Below are 20,486 nucleotides of genomic sequence, written 5' to 3'. Positions count from 1 at the left end.
CTGTGCTGCCACTGTAGGAAATGACTCATAGGAAGAGTAGGAGATAGAACTAGCTCAAGGAACACCAAGCTGTTCTTATGCTGAGGGAGAAGGCTAGCCACAATCAGAAGTGTCTGCACTACAGATTGTATTAAACTTCAAATAGCGTGTTTTCAGAAGTTCTTAAGCTCTGCTAGAGGAAAAGACTTAAAGGAAAATTTCAGGGAATATATCCAAAGAGCTTTGAGCTCTTTTTTGGTTCATCTTTGGTTTGGATGTGTGTTTATATCTCTGTTTTTCACATAGAGTGTTAGAACTGCACCAGCTGTGCTGTTTATATCTATGGCTTTTTGCTTACAATCTGTTTTGTTAGTAGTATTCTGTTAAAAGAGATAGAAAAGAAGGAGGAGAAATTTTAGTCAAAGACATAGTTCATAATTTTGAGGTTCATCTGAGGTCTATTCACAAATCAGTTAAACACAACTGAGGTTTCCTTACATTTTTCTAAGAACCTGGTGGTGCTGCCGGTCCCATGCTTGGAGCCTCACTGTGTCAGGTACCATGCAAACACCTCATGAAAGAAAAGCCCTGGCCCAAAGGGTCCACAGAACAGCACAGGACCATCCCCAGGGCTGGAAGGATTTGGTAGCAGCAGCACAAGCAAGCCATTAACAACACAAGCAGAAATTTCTGCTTCCTTGCCCATCTCTGTGCTCATCGTTCTGGTTTCTCTCCATGACATGCAGTGTCACACGACCTGCTTGGCTCTTCCAGCTCTGTGCAAACCAGGGATAACACACTGTCTTTGGAGAGCTCTCCTTTGAGCTCAGCAGATGAAGCTTAGTGTGGAAATGCCAAGGATGACAGCTCATGTGTCAAGGAAGAGGTGCCATAAAACAGCACATGGATCTGAAGTAATAGGGATCAGCCTGTGAGTGAGTGCAGTGGGGTCCCTCCCCTCTGTCACCCACAGTGTGAGAGCCAGCAGTGACCTGGCAGCCACTGGCACCCACCTCAGGGTTTGCTGGGAGCACCAGTGCAGTGCCAGGCTGCTGGAGCTGGCACTCCCAGGAGCTGAGCACAGGCAGGATCCCCTCTCCAGCTCTCAGCTTGTGACACAGTGGCACCTTCTCACCAGGCTGTTTTTCACATGTGCTCTCCTCTTCTGTGGTGACTTATCACGCATTAGCTCCTACCTCCAGTGAACACCAAGTTGCAATATATTGGTTTTTCCTTCCTCTGTCAGAAGGTGATGTGGTACCCTTGCCCTCCTCACCAGCATGAGCAGGCTCTTGCATCATATGAAAAGGCATCTATTGCTTCATGGGAGACTCTGGACTGTCAAAAGCAGGGCTGCCTCTGGGTAGGAAGGTTTCATTTTGTAGCCTCCCCCAACGTTTTGGTGGAGGGCTCAGACAGCTCCATCCTGAATGTCAGAGCATGGGGCTTTGCCAAGGTACACGAGCTCAGCTGTTGTCCATGCAAGCAGTGGGGAGACATGCTCTGCCATGTGTCTGGAGAGGCTGGCACAACCACAGATCACTGACTAAATAAATGTTGCTTCTCTCTGTAGGGGCTAAGGTGATAAACATCTTGTATCTTGCTCCAATCTTTTCTTTGCTTTGGATGCAGCTGAGACCCTTCCTTGCATTTGGAGTGAGCCAAGAGTCTGCTGCACCACATGAGCTGACATTTGGGAAACTGGTAACAGCATTTCATAGTTCTCTCAGATGTGGCCAGCTAAAGCCAGTGGAGAAACGTGTGGGCTGAAGACCTGTGTGTACAGGCAAATCCACGAGATGAGCTGCAGGAAGGAGCACAAATAGTTTGTAGGAGCTAATGGACAGGACTTGGGTTGTGCTGTCTTGTGCCAGTACCCCAGCATAGCACCAAAATGTTTGTGCCTTTTTCAGGAACTGATTAATTTAAAAACATAATATGCTTTTAATCATTCTGTTTCCATGAAAAGCCCAGTGGAGGTCCTGAAAACTAGCCATGAACAAAGCTCCTCTTTTAATGAGAGAGTTTTAGCCCATGGATCAGATGTTTCCTCTTAGCCATTTAAATTCTTTGCTGTTTTTTTGCTGTGTTAACCTGAATTTTTAAAATAGATGTGGTTTGAGCCATCAGTGACTTTTTTAATGCTGAAGCTGGACACTGAAGCTGGGCTGCTGATCTGGTCTCTCCACCCCTCTTGGCCTGGTTCACCACTCTGAAATGCAGGCGTGACCCCAGAGCAAATGTCACCACCTCTTTTTGGCCTGAGCTGTGTTCCACACGTCTGGAGTTTCCCAAATCTCTGTGGTGAGGTGCTTGCATGGTTACTTCTCACATGTTCCTATGTCCATGATTACACCATCCAAATAATCTGGCGAGGTGGACAGTATCAGTATGTATTTCATGGTTTTTAAGATTGGACAAAACAAAGTACTGAAAACACAGAGAAAAGGGTTTGAAAGGTACCAAGAGTTATGACTTCCACTGAAAGAAAATAAACAATCCCAAAGATATTGTTTTTCCAAGAATGCTCCTAAGTAAATTGTCCATCATCATTCAGAAATCTCATGAGGAACTGAATCAAGGTCTACCCAGGCATCTTTAATCCTTCAGAGGAAAGCTCTTTCACAAATCAAAGCTCAAAAATTATTCTCATCAGAAATTGTTGGGAAAAAAATGTAATTGTCACCTATGAGTCTGAAAGCGTTTTGACCCCTAAAGGTGCTTGACTTTCTTGAACAGGAGGCTGCTAGATTTGGAAATGTTGGTCTCAGATAAGGAACCCTGGCAGTGCTCTCTGGCATTAGGCCAACATGTCTGTGCAATGGTAACTTGGTTAGAGCTCTGCAGACTGGGAACAGATCCTGTACCAGTGGAAAAGGAAGAGAGCAGGAGTGTGGAGGGGCTGGCATTTCACTTGAGTGGTGTTTGGCTGGAGGGGCTTCAGGAAATTTTTCTTGTGTTGCTCCTGCTGTAATCCCACTGCTGGAGGGATAGTTACATTTAAAAATGCCCTGAAATCTTTGCCCCAAGAGGTGACACGGAGCTGTGAAGTCTCCTGGGGGAGAGAGCAAAGCTTCCTTTCAGGTGGCAGAGGAGCAGAGCTGCAGCAGGACCCCCACTCCATCCCCAGCCAGGGCTGGCGCCTCCCTCTTTGCAGGGATGAAAACTGCCCAGACCCAGGGGAAGGCAGAGGTCCCTGTTACAACTGCTGGGAGCACAGGGTCTGCCAGGCTCCCTTTGGGGTGGCTCCTGCCGGGGCTGAGCCACCCCCTGCCCACCTGTGGAGGGGCTCAGCCTGCTCTCCACACCAGGAATTCTCTCAGAGGTGTGAGCTGCCAACATAAGCTACACTTGTTTGTTTTATTCTCCTTCTTTCTTTCCAGTGAAGGTTTTCTCTCACCCTCAGCCCTGCTTCTCCATCACCTTTTTTTTTTTCTTTTTCCTTACTTAAATTGTTTGACTTGCAAGTTCCATCCCTGGGGAGGCTCCTGGGCAGTGATTCACCTGGCTGGAGCCAACTGGCAAATAGAGTCTTTTGCAGACAAGACAGGAGGGCTGGTTGGTTTGAGCAGCTTCACCTTCAGCCAACAGGAAAATAAAATCCTATTTTTGGAGAACGATTCTGTTGGCATGAAGGCCTGCCAGGATTCTTCAGAGCAGCAGCTGCCAGACTGCCTCCCTTACTCCTTCAGGGAAAGCGCCTTAAACTGAATCAGATGTTGTGTACATACAACACACCCAGCCACATGTGAACACCTGAAAGGACTTTGGGGCAGCAAAGGACACCATGTGTGTCACCAGCCCCTGCTTCCTGGGGACAGCTGCTTCCAGGGACAAGGGACAAGGAGCAGGGTTCCTGCCCCGAGCAGGAGCGGAGCTCTGGCTGACAGCAGCCAGCAGAAAGGGCAGGCTGCTCTGTTTGCTTTAAGCAGAGGAGGGAAGGAAGGGGAGGTGGAGGGGGATGTAATCCCCTGGTGCAGGAGGAGCTGGTTCCAGTGTCTGTCTAGGTCTGGTTGTTCTCAGCAGGACTCTCCTGCTGTATGAAAGGATGCCCTTTGCAGGGAGTGGGGATGAAAAGGAATTAAGGCACTATTGGAAGATCTCAAAGATACAGACTTAGTCACTGCTTCAGCTTCAGACTTTTCAGTGTAACCTGGGATAAATCAGTGTGCATCTCTCTGTGTCTCAGTTCACCGAGTGCAGCGAGGACAAATTGTGTAACCTCTGTAAAACTCTGCTAGGGTTGGGGACAGGGGAGCACAGGAGCACCCAGGTCCTGTTAGTGCCAAGCCTCTGCCTGTGTGCTCTCTCTCCAACTCCTCCCCAAGCAGCATCTTGCTTCTTTCATTGAACTCCTTCAGACAATGTGAAATCCATTCAGCTGGACATTTTCCCCCCACCTCCTCTCTGAATTTCCCAGCTGTGAGATAGAGCCAAAAGTTTTGTCATACCTGACTGGAGCTCTGTGGAGGAGCACCCTGCCGGCTCTTGGCCAGCACAACTTGTTAATCGAGCATTTTCTTCCTAGTTCTGCTGCTATTTGCCATTCCCTTCCCTGTCCTGGTCCCTCTCTGTACATCACATCCCTCCCACAGAGTGGGCAGGATGCACGGCTCTGTATTTTTCACTGGGATGTTTTCCTTTGCTGTCCCAATTCTTAAGCATAATTTCCATGGACTAGTTTTCCTGAAAAAAAAAACAAAACTGAAAAATGATGGATTTTCTGTACCAAAACCCCCTCTGCACTCACAGGAGACTCTGGATCTGCTGGATTCTTTAATCTATTTCAAAAGTCTCCTGTAATGGGCTGCCAGTTGTGACCTGCCTGTGTGCCAGCACCATAAAATGAGCTTCCTGCCCCATGTGTTCTCCCTCAGTCTGGGCTCCTCAGGCACTTGGAGCAGTGCATGGGGGAGCAGAGGTGTCACTGCTTATGGGAATGAAACCAGTGGGATAACAAAGTCTGCTTGTAACTTCTGGGCTGCTTGTTTTAATTGAATAATGCTAGTACTGTTCCTGGGGAACATCTCTGTCTCCTTTAGGCTCAAGCAGGAGAGGCACCAAAAAACAGCTTTTACAGACGTTTGAGATCCAATAAATTAGGACACTGTGGTCACTGGAACTGTTATTGTGGTTTAAACTGCTACTGCTTACCCCATGGAAACAAAGTGCTTTCTTTTTCATTAGGGGCTTAAAAGATTGATTGTTTCCTGCTGTGCAAGTGCTGTGCTGGGATGGCTTTCACAACCTGGTTTGGGTCTTTGCAGACTCTATGGATGGTGAAATGTCCTTCTCCAGGCCACAGCCACCAGCCTCAGCCTCATTTAATGTGCAAAACCTGTGCTTGTGTGCTTAGCTCCACTTCTGGGCTAGGATGCCTGGGGTTCGTTGAATTGAAGCTGCTCTTTCCATTTGTCTTCTCCTCTGGGTTTGTTTTACAGCTTGGGACAAAAAGTACGGGGGGACCACCCGAGCTGGGTGAGCTGGGGCTGGGGGTTACTTGTGCCAGCAGTGCAGATGGTGTGTTAAGGACAACAGAGGTGTTGGCAAGGATGGGGCTTTGGTGCTGAGTGTTGTCCTGGGCCTGTTCTGCTTTTCTTCTCAGCTTCCTTCCACTTTGACCCTTTACCATCCCATTTTGAGGACTGGTAGAACCCTGACCTCTGTGGGCAGTCGCAGCAGGCTGTGAATAGGTTTTATTACTGAATCTCTTCTTTGCTGGGTGGTATTGGCCAAGTGACCTCAGGTGCTGAGCTCCACCTTCCAAACACAGGAGTAATCTGGTTTTCTAGATATATGGAGATCTAGTGCTAGAAAACCTGTGTAAAAGCTAGGCTTCTATTAACTCTATCACCAAGTGCCTCAAATTTCCTGTCTTTAAGCAGCAAGTTTAATGCGGGAAACTGAGGCATAAAAAAAAAGGAGAGAAACACATGTGTGAAACACATGCATTTAAATAGTTCCTTATCTGGGCTTTTTTATTCTGGCTCAGGAGCACATTGTTTATGTCACTTTGCAACAGTGTTAAACCAAATTCAGACGATGGCGTTTTAGTCTGGAGCAAGCATTCCCCTAGCTGATATTACGCTGCTGTAGCAATATTGGTTTTGTTGTACCATTCAAAGTAGTAAAATCTCCCCATGTTGGCAAGAGCTGAGCTCCATAGCAGACACCTCAGCAGCCACAGGGCCAGACTGCTGCTCAGTGGCATCCATGGGTCACTCCATGCCCAGCTCTGCTCCCTGAGGAAGGAAGGATGCAGCTGGGGGAATGCTGAAGGCTGTGACTGAAATCTGCAGCAGTGTAAGTACGGTATCAGTCTATTCACACTCATATTTTCCTTGGCAAGCCACATGACTGTAAACAGCAATTTTTATTTTTTTTTTTGTCTTGTCTGAGCAATGAGTAGTTTTCCGTGCACATCCCTCTTCTGATCTGATTGATTCAGCATGTAGAAGAGTTATTTTTCCCCTTTTTTTCATTAAAGAAAATTGTAGCCCCCCTGCCTTCTTGTTATATTTGACATCTTTGTCTCTAGATGGCAGAAGGCTGTTTCCAGTGGTTGCTTACCACAGCTTCTTGGCATGTGCACAGGCCTCAGGGATGTAGTGCCTAGCTGGAGAAAGGCAGACAACTTTCCTATTCACAGTGATTCCCACAAAATACAAGTGTTGAATCCAAGCAAGCAGTAGCTCATGTCAGTCCAGTCCTTCGTGCTGGAGGGAATTGGTACAAAAGAGCTGAAATTCTGACTCTGAGGTCAGTGGCAGAATTTTTGTTGACTTAAATAGGACTCCCATCTCTCACCTTAGATTTCACCAAGTAACTTTTTACCTTTTCTGTTCACCAGGAGCTGTAAGCCCTCAAAGGTCAAGGGAGGTCTTGGATGGCAGTTTCCCAGTGTAGTTTTCCTGTTCTCTCTTCTGTGATCATTTCAGTTTTCACTGTTGCTCATGAGGTTCCAGATAATTGTTGTCACCATTGGCTGTTGCACTCCACTTCCCTTAGATTTGCTTTTCCCAGATAACCAGTGTTTGTAGTATACAGGGAAGCAGGCAGGAGAAGAGAGCATCCTCTCCCTCTCTACTTCAATCCTGTCTCGAGCTCTCAGGTATTCCAGAACATGCCCATGTTGTCCTTTGTATTTCTGGTGAGCCAGAGAAGGGGATAAAGCACTTTGACTCGCAGTTCAAATTCTTCCTGCAAGGAGATGGAGCATGGCAGGAAAGGGAAGAGAAAGCTGCTTTGGGATTTTTTTTGCAGCAGGGAACTGGGGGGGCTTAGAGGAGCACTGGATCTGTCCAAGAGTGAGAGGGAACGTGTCACACCACCATGTTCTGGCTATGGCTCAGTACCTCCACTCCCTTCTCTATAATTGTGTGAAGTCTTCCAAACTTGTATGGGATATAATGAGATGAAGTCGCCTTTTGTGGTGACTTTTTCATGTAGTAAACATAACCTTTCACAGCTCTGGGGTGTGGACTGTAATGAGTTTGGAAGCGTTTGCTCCTCTGGCAAGCTGAAAGGGAGTGAATTCACCAGGCATCTCTGATCAGCTCCATTAAGCATCTGCACGGGCTCCAAGAGGCTTTGTGCTGTCCAGCTATCCTGAGAGGAAGGGGTGCTGTTCAAATGATCCTGTTAGTAGATTGCACTAAATAATTCAGATTGCCAGTCCATTTTCTAATATAGCCACTGCAGTGAGGTTTATGAATCAGGGGTTTTGGCCTCGTGGAGCTGTGCTGGTGTGGCAGGAGTGGTTTGGATGAGGACAGGCAGGCTGGTTGTCCCATATGTCCCTGTGTTCTGCTGCTTTCCAAAGTGCTGCACGGGGTGCAAGGGGAGTGGTTTGTAACTGACTGTCTACACCAGGGAGCCTCAATAATTAACATTCATGTTTGCCTCCTCTTCTCAGGGTTTTCCTGGTAATTTTGGAGAGCGGGGACCTCCAGGCATCGATGGGAACCCTGTAAGTTCATAACATTTTCCTTTCTTTTTTCTTTTTCAGTAGACAGCACACTGTACTGCATCATGCTAGTTAGAACTGAGTGAAGCTTTTCAGCTTGGTGGAAAAAGCTGGCTGGTTTTGTCCCTCCTGAAAAACAAATGTACATCCCTGCCCTGCTGAAAATTCCTGTGTTTGGTTCCTATAACTACCGGGTCATTTGCCATCAGTTTTCTGTCTCCATCTCTTGCCTTCCTTGCACCTCAGTCTCGACAGGTTTTGTCTTATCTGGAAGGTGGGACCAGGAGAAAAATCAAGAGAAAAAGAGCAAGGCTGTGCCCTGTGGCAGAGTAGGCAGTGTTGGACCATGTTGTCCATGCCACAGGGCACAGATTCCCTGCTCCAGTATCTGGGAGCACTGAGGGACAGAGTCCACAGCCCAAGCTGCTGCCTGCCCCATCCCTCTGCCAGCCCTGGGGAGTAAGTCTCCAGTCTCCTGAGTTCTTGGCCTCCCTTCGATCTTCATCTTCACCCTGCTGGCTTCTTAAGAGTGGGATGTGTCTATTGGGAATTGGGTCAGGGTATTCACATGGGTCATTTAAGCAGCTGGGTGCTGATAAGGTTTAATTTGCTCTGCTTTTGTGGCGCTAAACTGTGGGGATGTGCTGTGTTTGTGCTACTCACATAACGTCTCCTCGTGGTTTGCAACAGTTCTCAGATGTATTAATTATCCTAAATTATTTTCTGAATTACTTTGTTGGTTCTCCCTGAATTAGCATGTGAGCAGCACTGATTCATCTTTGAAATTCCTGCTGCCTTGGTTATTCACACATAATCACCGTGCTGCTCTGGGGTTTGACGGGATGATTTGTGTGAAATAACCCGCTCCACATGTGCCTGCAAGTTCCCATTCGTCATATATGCAGCATAAAAGTTATTTTCACAACCGACTCCAGTCACCAAGCCAAGCTCAGCTACAACTCCAGCCTTTGTGGGAATTCAGCACAAGAATCATAAATGCAGTGAACCAAAAGAATGATGTTCCCAAGGAATGCTTCTGCAGGACTCTTCACATCCTTCAATCAACTTAAGTCATGGGTCAGAGTGGAATCAGTAGTCCCAAAGTAGAAAACTTTCCACTATTTCCATCCAGCCCACGAAGAACAGGAATCCTGGAGGACAGGGAGATTTTTTTTCCCCTCCCAAATAACTTATTTTGTTTACTTTTGAATATGCAAGTTGTCTAAGCCCCATTCAGAAGATGTTCTCAATGCCAGTCAGCTGAATGGCAGTTCCCAGAGCCTGGGAGAGCAGCAAATGTCCTGTTAATTCATCCAGAAGGATCGCTCCTCTTTCATCTTATCAACGGCTCTTAAATATTAATGTGCCTTGGCCATCACAGAATGAAAACAGACTGTTTGGGCTGACTTAAAGGGAGGTTCACAGGGTCACGAGTGGAGTCACAGACGCAGAAAAATGCCAGAAAGTCTGTTTGTGGAGCACAAAAATATGCTAGGTTGGGTAGGTGGGGTGTGCAGCTGAGCGGCCGCAGCCCCGGCTGCCACATCCTCTGTTTGATCCCTGGTTTGGTGGGGATCAGCACCACATTCCAGATCCCGTATCCCACCCCCACCCCGAGTGCTTTAGCCTCTCCAATTAGGCTCTTAATCACAGGAATTACACGTGGGAAAGGGCTGTTGATTCATCTCCCTCTCTCTTGTCCCAGTGCCCGGTTCATGCACTGAAAAGAAGAGACCAGAGCCTGATTTCCCTCCCAGGTCAGGGACTGATAGCCAGGAAAGGCCGCCTGTAAATCCTCCATTTCCTAGACCAGGGAATGGCTCAAATTAACAACTAGTCCTGTCCCCATCTCTCAGGGGAGTCCCCCCCCTCCTATTCCAAGAGGAAATCCTCTTCCATTAGCAGTGAGGTCATGCATTTCCACGTTCCGTGCATTTCCGTTCTCTTGAGGAATATCAATGTGACGCAAGTCAGAAATCTGGGAAGTTGCCTCTTGAACTGGTGGGTCCAAGAGCTGCTCGTGCACACAGCCTGCAGCCCGGCCACCCTGGGAGCCTGCAGAGCTTCCTGGGAAAGCCAGGCCACCGTGGGGCTCCTGTGCTCAGCATTCCTGGGATACTCCCTCTTCTTCCTGAGCCAGTAATGCCAGGCCTTGCTAAAAGCTTGAAGCCGACCTTATAACAGTAGCTCTGAGGACACAGAAATCCCACCCATGAGGAACAATTGCTCCACAGATGTCCCAAGTATGCAGGAAAGGAACTGGCCATAAAAAAAAAAAAAGGCAATTTTAGGCTTGTTGAGATTATGAAACGCTTTTTTGTGTGTGTGCTTGCCCAATAGTCCTTTACTCCACTTCCCATAAAATAAACAGACGTAACCCTTTACCCAAGGAGCCCTGAGCACATTCAGTCACGTTGCGTCCCCTTCTCTTTCCTCCTTCCACTAGGCAAATCTTTCCATAAAAGGGGAGCTATATTGCACTGGAGGGGACTCCACCAGATGTGCACCATAAACTGAGCAGGGCTGTCAAAAAAAGTAGCCAGCATGATCCAGAGCAGGGGCAGGACAGTCTGAGTTAACAGGAAGTTCAGCATTTCCAATGCACTTGTTTGGAGAGGCCCCATTGGAGATGGAGGCGTGTAAGAGCAGGTCCTTGCCCTGACAAGCAGCTCACTGTTAGTGTGGCCAGGCAGGCCACCGAGGGGGACATGGGACAGGCTGAGCACCCCATGGTTGCTGAACTGCTCAGGGACCTGCATCAGTGAATTGTGGAGGTCTGGCAGAGCTTCTCTGCCCTGCTTCACTTGAAGATGCCATCAGGCACCCCCCCCCCCCCCCCCCCAGTGTTTCTGCATGTCTTTGGAGAGCTCTCACAGAGAAAGTTTGTGGTGAGGCTGAGAAGCCAAACCAGCTCTACAATCCCTGTCAGCAGTCTGATCCTTGGAATGATGAGCTCCAAGGTACCAAATGCACTCCCAGGACCCATCATCAGAACCTGCTGCAGCCTCTCCCCAAACTACCCAGGTTCATTTTCATGCAGGTCTTTCTTTTCTTCAGAGTTTTATTCTTACTTAACCACTCCCAAAACCTCACCTTTCCCAACACTAAAGCAGTAGCTTTCCTCTCCTTCCCACCTTAGCCCTGCTGTCCCCGTGTCCTCTCCCTGCTCTGGTCCCTCTCCGTGCCAGTGGCTGGATCTCACCTGTTGCAGGCTCCCACCTCTCCCCTGCACAGAGAAATGTTCCTTTCATCCAGCCTGCGCCTGGGAGGGAAGTCAGGCCTGGGAGCAACTGCTCAACAACACCAGCCTGTGTCTTCCCAGGATGTGCTCACAAGTGCACTCCCACAGATGGAAGCTCTGGATTGCTTTGGTGGGGAAAGGGGCTGGGGTTGAAAGGGAGGATGGAAGGGGGAGGAATGGACTTTTCCCTTCCCTCAAGCCCTTGAATCACTAAGCTGCCTTTCAGTTTCTGCTTGTCCATAAAGTGTCCATAACCATGTGGGTTTGTCTTTCCTTTTAGGGAGAATTGGGAGCCCCAGGTCCTCCTGGAGTCCTTGGACTCATTGTAAGTGCAAAAACAAATGGAAATCTGGCTTGTCGGGACTTAACCCTTTCAATCTGCCTAACTACACACAGATTTTCTTCTTCCTGTGAGCAGGATGACTGTTCGTATGGGGGAGGTGTCACATCTGGGGAGAGAGGGGGTTTCCTGGTGGATTGGGAAGTGGAGGAGGGCAAACCCTTTCCAAGCAAAAGGAAACAGATTAAGAGTCTTGTTAGTGTCTTTTTTTTCATGATAACTTGCCCTTTTGATAACATTTGCCAGGGTATTTCTTCAAAGATGCAGCATTCATTCCACACCAGGATCTCTTAAAAAGCAAGTCCCTGTAGGCAGTGACCTCAGGGACACACAGTTCTTGTTCACTGGAGAGTCTGAGAGCAGGAACAGTCTGTCCTCTGGGTAGACAGGAATTTTACATGCACTCTCACCATCCCATCACTAATCCAGGTAATTTTGCACTCAGCCAAATCCCACCCTTTATTACACTTTTCCCCCAGCAGGAGATAAATGGCTGTAAGGATGGGGGGCAGCTCCTCCTCTGGCAGCTGTGCTGGGGGTTAGTGAATGCCCAACTGAACATAGTATGGCTTATTTTTAGGTCTCAGGACTTGTTTCAGGTTATTCTCTTCCATGCACAAAAACTAGTAGGCTCTGTTATTACTACAGCTTTCTTTTGCAATGATTCCTCCTCAGCTGTGATAATCCCTGGAAACTTGACTTGCAAGGAATGGTTAAAAAACCTTCCCCTTTTGCCTTTCCATAGCTTAAATTATTGGAATGTGTGTCAGCTTAGATCAAGCAATGGCAATAGACATTGGCAATAGACATTGCAGAAACCCAGAAATCTTACATTCCTTGAAGGAACACCCCTCCTGGAGATGGGGCATTGGCGCAGAGGTGGATTGAGAGGAAGGTTTTCCATGGAACCAGGAATTAGGTCTGTTTCTCCTCGTTAGCAGAGATGAGAGTAGCTACTTTAGCCATAGCAGCAGAAAGGATGTGCTCCTGTCAAAAAGCTGGAAGATGAAGATTGCTATTTAAAACAGTACCATTGAAGGCATTGTCCAGATTGGATTCTATTCCTCCTTGCTATTGGAAAGATTTATCTTTTCCTTGTTGTCACTATCTCACAGATATTTTGTTTGTTAGAAAGTGTAAAGTCAGAGATGGTAACTGTGATCATGATCCTTCTAGAGATGATGGAGTCAGAAGCTGTCTGTCCTCCCTCCACACTGGCCCAGCCAAACTTCAAGCTGGGATTCAAGTCAAACTGAGTCAGACTTTGTGTCCCAGAGTAACATGCATCTCCTGAATTCAGGATGCTGAAGCATCTCTAGTGGAATAGACCAAGAGTGACCTCCTCCATCCTCCTGGGGAGAAGGGAGCACATCCATCCTGCCCGTCCTCCCTGTGGAGGACAGCTCCAGCTCCTTCCCAAGGGTGTGCACTCAGGGCCCACACTGCAGGGCATGGAGAAGGTGACACATGGCCCCTGTTCTGTCCCCTCCTTGCCACCTGTGGCCACCCTGGGGACCAGCCAGGCTATGGCTGCCTCACACACCCTGCAGAGTTTGGTTCACAGTGTAAGAGAGGCTGAAGAGTAGAATTAGGTGTAAATAAAGCCTCTTGCTCTCCTAATTAACCATGTGGGCAGAGCTGTGAGTAAGTGCATTTCTACAAGCAGCCTTTATGCTAGGAGGTATGAAAAGGGCTCTGTTGGGGTGGCTGTGGGCCCGGGGCTGTGCCTGGAGAATCGCTCCTTCAGGGAGCCTGCCCTGTTTATTTACACACTGAGGCCAGGCTGCTGCACCCTGTCACTGCCTCTCTTCATGGCAGAGAGCAGCCAGAGCCCATTTCAACACCAGCACTGAAGGGTTTCTGTTGTACATCACACATGGGTGCCCACAGCAGCCAGAGCTCTGCTGTCCTACACTGGACTAAGTCCCAACACACAATGCCACGCTGACTTCTCACTGCAGCAGGAGGAGACACCTCTGTCCCCACCTCCTGTCTCTACTCTCTTTCCTTTGAGTGCTGCCTTTATTCAGGGGCTGTTTGCACATTCAAAGAGCCTTGACTCATGCCAGGATGCTGCTTCTGTTGAGATCAGTAGTGCATTTCTTCAGGGATCCTGAGGCTGGGTATCAGATGAATATGGGTTTCACAGCCCATGCAGGGATCTGTTGGGTTTGCACCCAATGACTATGGTAATTCTCTTTCTCTCACTAGGGTGACATGGGACCTGTTGGACCAATTGGCTCTCCAGGACCAAAAGGATTAAAGGTGAGGGAATGTCTGAGCTCTCATCCCTCCATAGCTGGGCGGAAGGTTATTCTGTTCTTCCTTTGGGCAGTGGTGACTGTCCTGAGAGAGAGGATGGGCAGCAGTGATGTTTGTGCAGGCACAGGATTGTTGAACACAGCATCCCACTGCTGCTCTGCAGTGGGTGTGGGTCAGTGGAGAATTCCAGAGGAATTCTCGCTGTGTGCCTGCAGCACATGAAGAAAGTGTGATGGAGCATACTTCGGGAGCAGTCTGGCATTTGACCTTGGGACTGTGCCAGGCCAGTGCTGTGGGTCTGAGCCACCAGCCCCATGAGCAAACAGCAATGTCACAGACCTGAGCAAGTCTCCACCATGGCTCAGCCTCACTCTGAACTTTCTTTTGTTTCAGGGGCTGATGGGAAACCCTGGAGAACATGGACTGAAAGGTGATAAGGTGATCTGAATACTCCCTTATTGCACTGTGTTTTAATTTTGCATGTGAACCCCCCTTTCTAGTTTCTTTTTCTTAGCCAGCATCATAGTGCTGGCTCCACTCTGCTCATCTCTACCCCATCCTCTCACTCTCCCTCCATTCATGACACCCTAGTTTTGATTTCTCTTTCTTTGATATCTGCCCCACCCCGTTTCCCGTGGAGTATAGGTGTTATGCTCAGATCCTCCTTGGAGCTCCCATCTCCCACTGATGATGACAGGAACTGTACAGTTATCTGGTGTTTTTATGCTGTTTACCTGATAGGATGGGGAGGAGATGATCCAGCACTGGCAGTGAATTTGCATTAATGCATTTGGGGGAAAGATGGGGTGTGAAAAAGCAGCCCTGTATCAAACAAACCAGGTGAATCCCCTGGAAAAACTGTTTTGTGTTGGATACCTCTGCTCCTGTTCAAGGAGCCTCACCTCAGTTCAGCTTCTTACTGGGAGGAAATTGCCTTGTCCCAAACTGATATAAATCACTTCAGAAAAAGCAAAATGGAGAGAGGCCTTGATTGCAGTGATTTAGTGGTGCTGGCACAAACCACAGAGCTTCAGCTAAATCAGCATGAAACTGTGTGTGTAAATGTCTCACTGTCACAAGAACCCTCCTCCTACAGATATTCAGCTGTGGGATTTATTTAGTCTGAAAGAGTGGGAGGTGTAGTTATTTATTGCTGGTTCTGATTGCTCAGGAGGGCAGTGGAAAATGACCATTAAGTGTATTCTCCTCCTCCTGTCAGATGTTTTATTCTCTTCTTAGATGTTTGCTTTTAGAGAATGATTTAGCAGCCCAAAACTGCACAGGGGGGAAGTAGTGTCAAACCCGTTGATTCAACTCTTCTTGTATTATAGCAGCTCTTTGCCAGGACTCCTGTGTCTGCAATTTCCATTCCACCCCTGTGCTGCTTTTCTACTTCTGTTGAGAGCAATGACAAGGCAAGAGAAGGGTTTTTTCTTCAGGACAAGCTTAAGACATTGTAGCTGGTTTCTGGACTAAACCCCAAATCCTGGAGTCCACAGACTTGGGAGAAATGGTTAAATATCATTGTTTAGCAAAATTAACCTTCCTGGACAGTTCAGTCTCCATCACTTTATAGAAACTGCTCTGTCTATGGCCAGTATTTCCCCAGCCACTGGTGTCACGGTAACCAAATGGTTTGTGGCTCTCTCTGGAGTTATCCTTACAATACTCCCAAGTGTGGAATTATCCATCCTCCCAACAATCCCACACTCCTGAGGTACAGGAAACCTTTTCCTTCTCCCCCCAGCTGCCTCCCCCTGCAAGCTCCGGGTCACCCTGCCTTCCTGGGGATGGGTTGATGAAGATTTAATTGGATGTCTGCAAGCTCCCATTAATCCCATCTGTCTTGATCACATCCAAAACATTGTGGCCATGTAGAGGTTTGTCATTTTGTAGCTGAGGAAAACTCCTTTCAGTCAGCAGCAGTCAGATGGATGCTGGTAAAACCTGCCAATGATGACAGGGTGGCTGGATGGTGTGTGTAGGCAGCGGGAATGTCACTGGAGCTGCCACCTCAGTCTGCCTGGGAGAAAGTCCTCACATCACATGGCCAGGTGTGAACCAGAGTAAGGGACAACATCTCACTCCTCCAGCAAAAACCACATCATATTATCTAGCAGCTGGACAGGCAGGTCCAGGTCATCCTTCTGTTTCCATTGCTGTGTTCTCATGGAGGCAAGGAGAGGGGGAAGAGAGGGTTCTATCTGCTATTGCAGGGGCAACTGGAATTACTGTGTGACTCGAATAAAGAGTGGCCTTGAGAACACCACGTGGGGTGATGAGTGCAGGGGAAAGGTGGAGGAAGCAGAGGAAATCCCAGTTACTTGTTCTCACAAAGGAGTTTTATGAATTAGGACATCTGCAACTTGTGGAGGACATGGCTCAGGCAAATACCTCTGCAGTTGTGTGGCGTTAGCTCCCTTTGCATTGCTAAGCAGGAAGTCTTGGGAACAGAGACTTCCAATTGAGGAAAATTGAGGGATTTTACACAACGACCTCCTCTGCATCCCACAGCTGTGCATTTTGGTCCCTTCCCTTGTAGCCCCTCTCTGTTTGTGTTGGGTTACAAAGGCCCTCAGGGTGTCTGAAGCTGCATTTCTTTTCATAGGTGAAACATGAAGCACAGGCAACATCCCATGGGCAGAGGCTGTTTGTAATTTCAGATCCTACATTCCTTTTCCTGCCCCATGAACCAAGTCCTTGCAGACCCATTTCATCGTCTCAGCATCACAATTTTTAATAACAAACACGCCTGACCTCTTTCCTCTGTAATTTTTCCCTCATATTGAGGACACAGGTGCCAAGTCCCAGTTCCAGGGCAGGTAAAAGGTGATGTCCCAGTCCTCAGTTCTGGTTTAAGAGATTAACAGCTGTAGATGGACTGTCCATGCTGTGACATTTTGCTATGCTCTCACAATAATTTGTGAATATCTGGCAGGTTAAGAGATGTTTTGTTTCCTTGCTTTCTTCTCACCCTCTCTAATGCCCATTTCTCAGAGTTGATTGAAAACGGGTTTCATTGTCATGCCCCACCTTTCCTAAAGGTTGGAAACAAAGGTTTGTTCCTGTGTTTTGTTATGCTCAGGAAACTTTAATTTTAGAAGTTATAACTTAGTGTCCGAGTATTTCTTCTGAAACAGTATTTTAATGGCCCACTTCTACTGTCTGGATAGAAAATTGCTTAATAAAAAATATAATCTTTATTTTTTGAACCTCAGAATTGGTGATAATGGCAAACCTCAGAGCCAACCTGTCACTTCCAGAAAAGCTGTTTTCATGCTGCCTTCAGTCAGGAGCCAGAATTAAGTAGATTTCAGAGTTTTAAGACTTGGACTAAATAAATTAAGTAGAAAAATTGAGAGAAGATGAGAGAAATATGTGAAGGAGCTGGGTCACACAGTAGTTTTTTTGCCATTTCTGTTGTATCTAATACTTGGGGCTCTTCCGAACTGAAGCAGTGTAAAGAGATGATTGTTTCCATTTCTCATTGCCAAGAAAAAAAATATGGAAAATAGTTTAGATGAAACAAAAATTTGGTTATTTGACTCAAATTAAAATATTTTAGGTTAAAAACCAAATGAGTAAAATCAATTTAACATTTTTAAGAGCAACATTTTAATTTTGCTATGTGAAAGATTTGTTTTGAAGATGGTTCAGTCAAATGTTCCGGGAACATTTGCCAAAACATTTAAGCAAATTTAGCATGAATCCATGAAATGTTTCCATCACTGAATCTGCATAGTTCTTAATTATTTTTCTTCTGAGAAATGGTCTTTGAAAAGTCTTTACCAACTCAAGCCTAAACCGTCCACAATTTCATTATTCCCTGCATGTTACTGAAGTAGTTGCAATTATTTCAGCTCTCTGATAACAAGTGGGTGGTTTTTCTGGAGTGAAGTGGACTTTATCTGACATCTCTCTGTGGACTTTGGCTCTGTTGCAGGACTCCATATGTCTTCCATGTGGACTGTGTTTAAACATATAGCTCAGGAGTGGCTCATTCCCTTGCTGGGAAGCCAAGTTCATGGGACACAGTTCCTCCAGCAGTTATTTTTGTTGGGTCTTGTCATTGTACCAAGTTATTGTAGTCATTCCTCCCTTGATTTCCCAAGTAGAATTTTCCTTTCTTTGCCCCATCATTGACTCATCCTTTGTTTAAGTAAATCACTGAATACATGAATTTGGAAGGGGCATCAGGAGGTAATTTGGTCCAGAGCTGCTCACAGCAGGGCTAAGAGCCAATGCAAGGTAGCCCACTGCTCCTTGGAAAACCTTCTGAGACATTTGGCTTCCACCCAGGAAGTCAGAATCTGTTGTGTTGGTCCAACGAGGGGACAGACAGCCAGCTTGGTGAGGAAATACTGTCAGTGATGGGCTCCCCATCCCAGAGAGCACCAGCTGACCCCTCCCAGGGAATCTCAGTTCGGATATTGGCAGTGAGGTAGTACTAAAGCATTACCAGAAGTTGCTCTTGTTTTCTTATGAAAGAGGATTGATGTTTGATGTCAGGACTAGGATATGCTCACAGAAACCCTGAGGGTTGCTTTCTTTTCTATAGAGCCTTGTGAGAGAAAAGGTTCATTCATTGAAGACTGAACTCTTGTGTTCAGCTGAATTTAACACTTCACCACCGCCATGGTCGCTGTTAGCCAGAGGAATGTGCTCTCTCTTCTTGCAGCATCTGTATATACACAATGCTTGGGAATTCCTGGTCTTTGCTTTCCCTCAGTTTCCTTTCTCACCTTAGAATCACATTGGGAAATACCCATTTTGTTCAGGGTTGTTGCTCCATTCAATGTGGTCTGCCATCAGTTCAGTTCTGAGTGGAGCTGGTGCTGAGACTTTTGCTGTACAAAGCGCCTTCTAAGCATCGACCTGGACATTTTGGCTGTTGCTGTTGCCTGTTTTAACTCTCTGGTGATGTGTACCCAGGGTGATCAGGGAAGAGCAGGTGTTCCAGGAGATATCGGCTTCCAAGGAGACAAGGTAATTATTTTTCTTTTCTCCATCTTTTTTCCCCCTTAGGTAGCAGTGGCCACCAGTTTTCTCAGCTCGTCCACTAGGAGCTGGAATTAGCTGCATCCAGCTGTCAGGCACCCCTGCTTGGATAGTTCCCACTTGGGGTATGCTGTGTCTTTCTAAAATCCATGTTAGGATATGGATTTTGTAGTTACTCATAGTAAAAGCAGTTCTGCAGGGGTTTTCTGTAGGGGCTGTGTCTTCTAGCAGAGATTGGAGTGATGGGATTGATGGGGATGTGTGTTAATGTGTGTGGTCCAGCGGCTGCAGACTCAGGAGATTTTGTCTGCTCAGTGCAGCAACTTAAACCCTGACCCAGGGAAGCACTTAATGCTCTGTGTAACTTCTGATCAAATGACTTCTCCCCTGTGACTTAATGTGATACTGACTGTGGCTGACAAATGCTGCATATAGCCCTGTGCTGGAGCCTGTGTGGCTCTGAGCCACAGCCAACTGCAGCAGCTCATGTTCTTTGGGGCTAAATTCAGGGCTGTCTTCAGAAACATCCCTCTGACATAAGTGCAGCTGTCCCAGCTCCATGCAGGGATGAGTCCAGCCTTTAGATGAGATGCTCCTCATTCTGCAGCGAAGCTGGAGCCTAGGGAATTGGAACGTTTTTGATGCCTCATTGTGTTCTGAAAAAATGTGTCTCTCTCAGGGCAGCCAGGGCTTGCCTGGGGTCCCTGGGGCACGAGGGAAGGCAGGCCCCCTGGTAAGTAGCCAAGCACCCTCTGCTTCCTAATCTCCCTCCCTAAAGGTTCCATGCCCAGCTGGAAAGACAGCCTGGCAGGGATGTGATGTTCTAAGCAGAAAACCTGACAGCCGGGAAGCAGCTCACTTTTCCCCATGTTTTTCCAATTTCTGCAGGGAAAGGTCGGTGACAAAGGACCAGTCGGGTTTCCAGGACCACCTGGCCCTGAGGTACATCCCACCCACCACCTTCTTCTCACATCCCTCCAGCCTAGGGCTTCACTTCTCTGCTGGGATATGATGGCACATGAGTAGTGATGGGGTAGGAAGGATCAAGATGGATTCATGACCCATTCTACATCTCATGGTTTCCTGGTGTTTCCTTCCCCTTTTTTTGCCATTGATAAAATGAAGGAATTTTTTCCATTTTTCCCACTCAAAAAATCATTTAAAGTAGAAAATCCTCTTACTTCCCTTACCAAAAAACAGTCACAAGTGATACCTTAGATGCAGGATGAGCTTCCCCCAGCACACCACCATTTTTCTCCTTCCTAAGTGACCAGACAAAGTCTGTAAGATGCTAGAGAGCCACTTCCAGCACAACTGATGGTCTGTTTTCCCCTCCCCAATGTTCTGATATTTCCAGGGTCTGGAAAGGCTCTCAGCTGAGTGCTGCCACTTAGCAATGTTCCTCTTTGTTGCTGTTGGATATAAGCATGGATTGCTTTGTTTCCTCCTCCATGGGTGGGTGGTGGGTTGGAAGGAGCCACAGCAGCTAATGAGGGTGTCAGCACCTTTCCTAATTCCTCGCCTGCTTCCTTTGTCACCGAGGCTGCAGCTCCTTTCTCCCAGCACAGAGGTTATGCGCTGACTCATAAAGATTAATTAAAACCCAAATCGCCCGCTTTTAGCCGGGTGATGACAGGGAGGCCCTCGCTGCAATAAATCTTGTAAGAAGATGGACCTAGAGGGAGTTGCTGGGAAAGGCT

The 20,486-nt window shown here is 47.3% G+C and overlaps 1 protein-coding gene across 1 annotated transcript in view; it reads left to right on the top strand.

Annotated features, from left to right (window-relative positions):
- Positions 1-20,486, top strand: part of COL27A1 (collagen type XXVII alpha 1 chain) — a 138,982-nt gene that overhangs the window by 52,976 nt on the left and 65,520 nt on the right. The window contains exons 13-19 of the mRNA XM_062505443.1: positions 7,895-7,948; positions 11,467-11,511; positions 13,738-13,791; positions 14,182-14,226; positions 18,721-18,774; positions 19,466-19,519; positions 19,675-19,728. Of these exons, the coding sequence (XP_062361427.1) occupies positions 7,895-7,948; positions 11,467-11,511; positions 13,738-13,791; positions 14,182-14,226; positions 18,721-18,774; positions 19,466-19,519; positions 19,675-19,728 (360 nt within the window). The remainder of the gene's footprint in view (positions 1-7,894; positions 7,949-11,466; positions 11,512-13,737; positions 13,792-14,181; positions 14,227-18,720; positions 18,775-19,465; positions 19,520-19,674; positions 19,729-20,486) is intronic.

This window comes from Cinclus cinclus, chromosome 19, assembly GCF_963662255.1.
Source record: "Cinclus cinclus chromosome 19, bCinCin1.1, whole genome shotgun sequence".
Lineage (NCBI taxonomy): Eukaryota > Metazoa > Chordata > Aves > Passeriformes > Cinclidae > Cinclus > Cinclus cinclus.
This window is presented reverse-complemented; position numbering and strand designations above follow the sequence as displayed.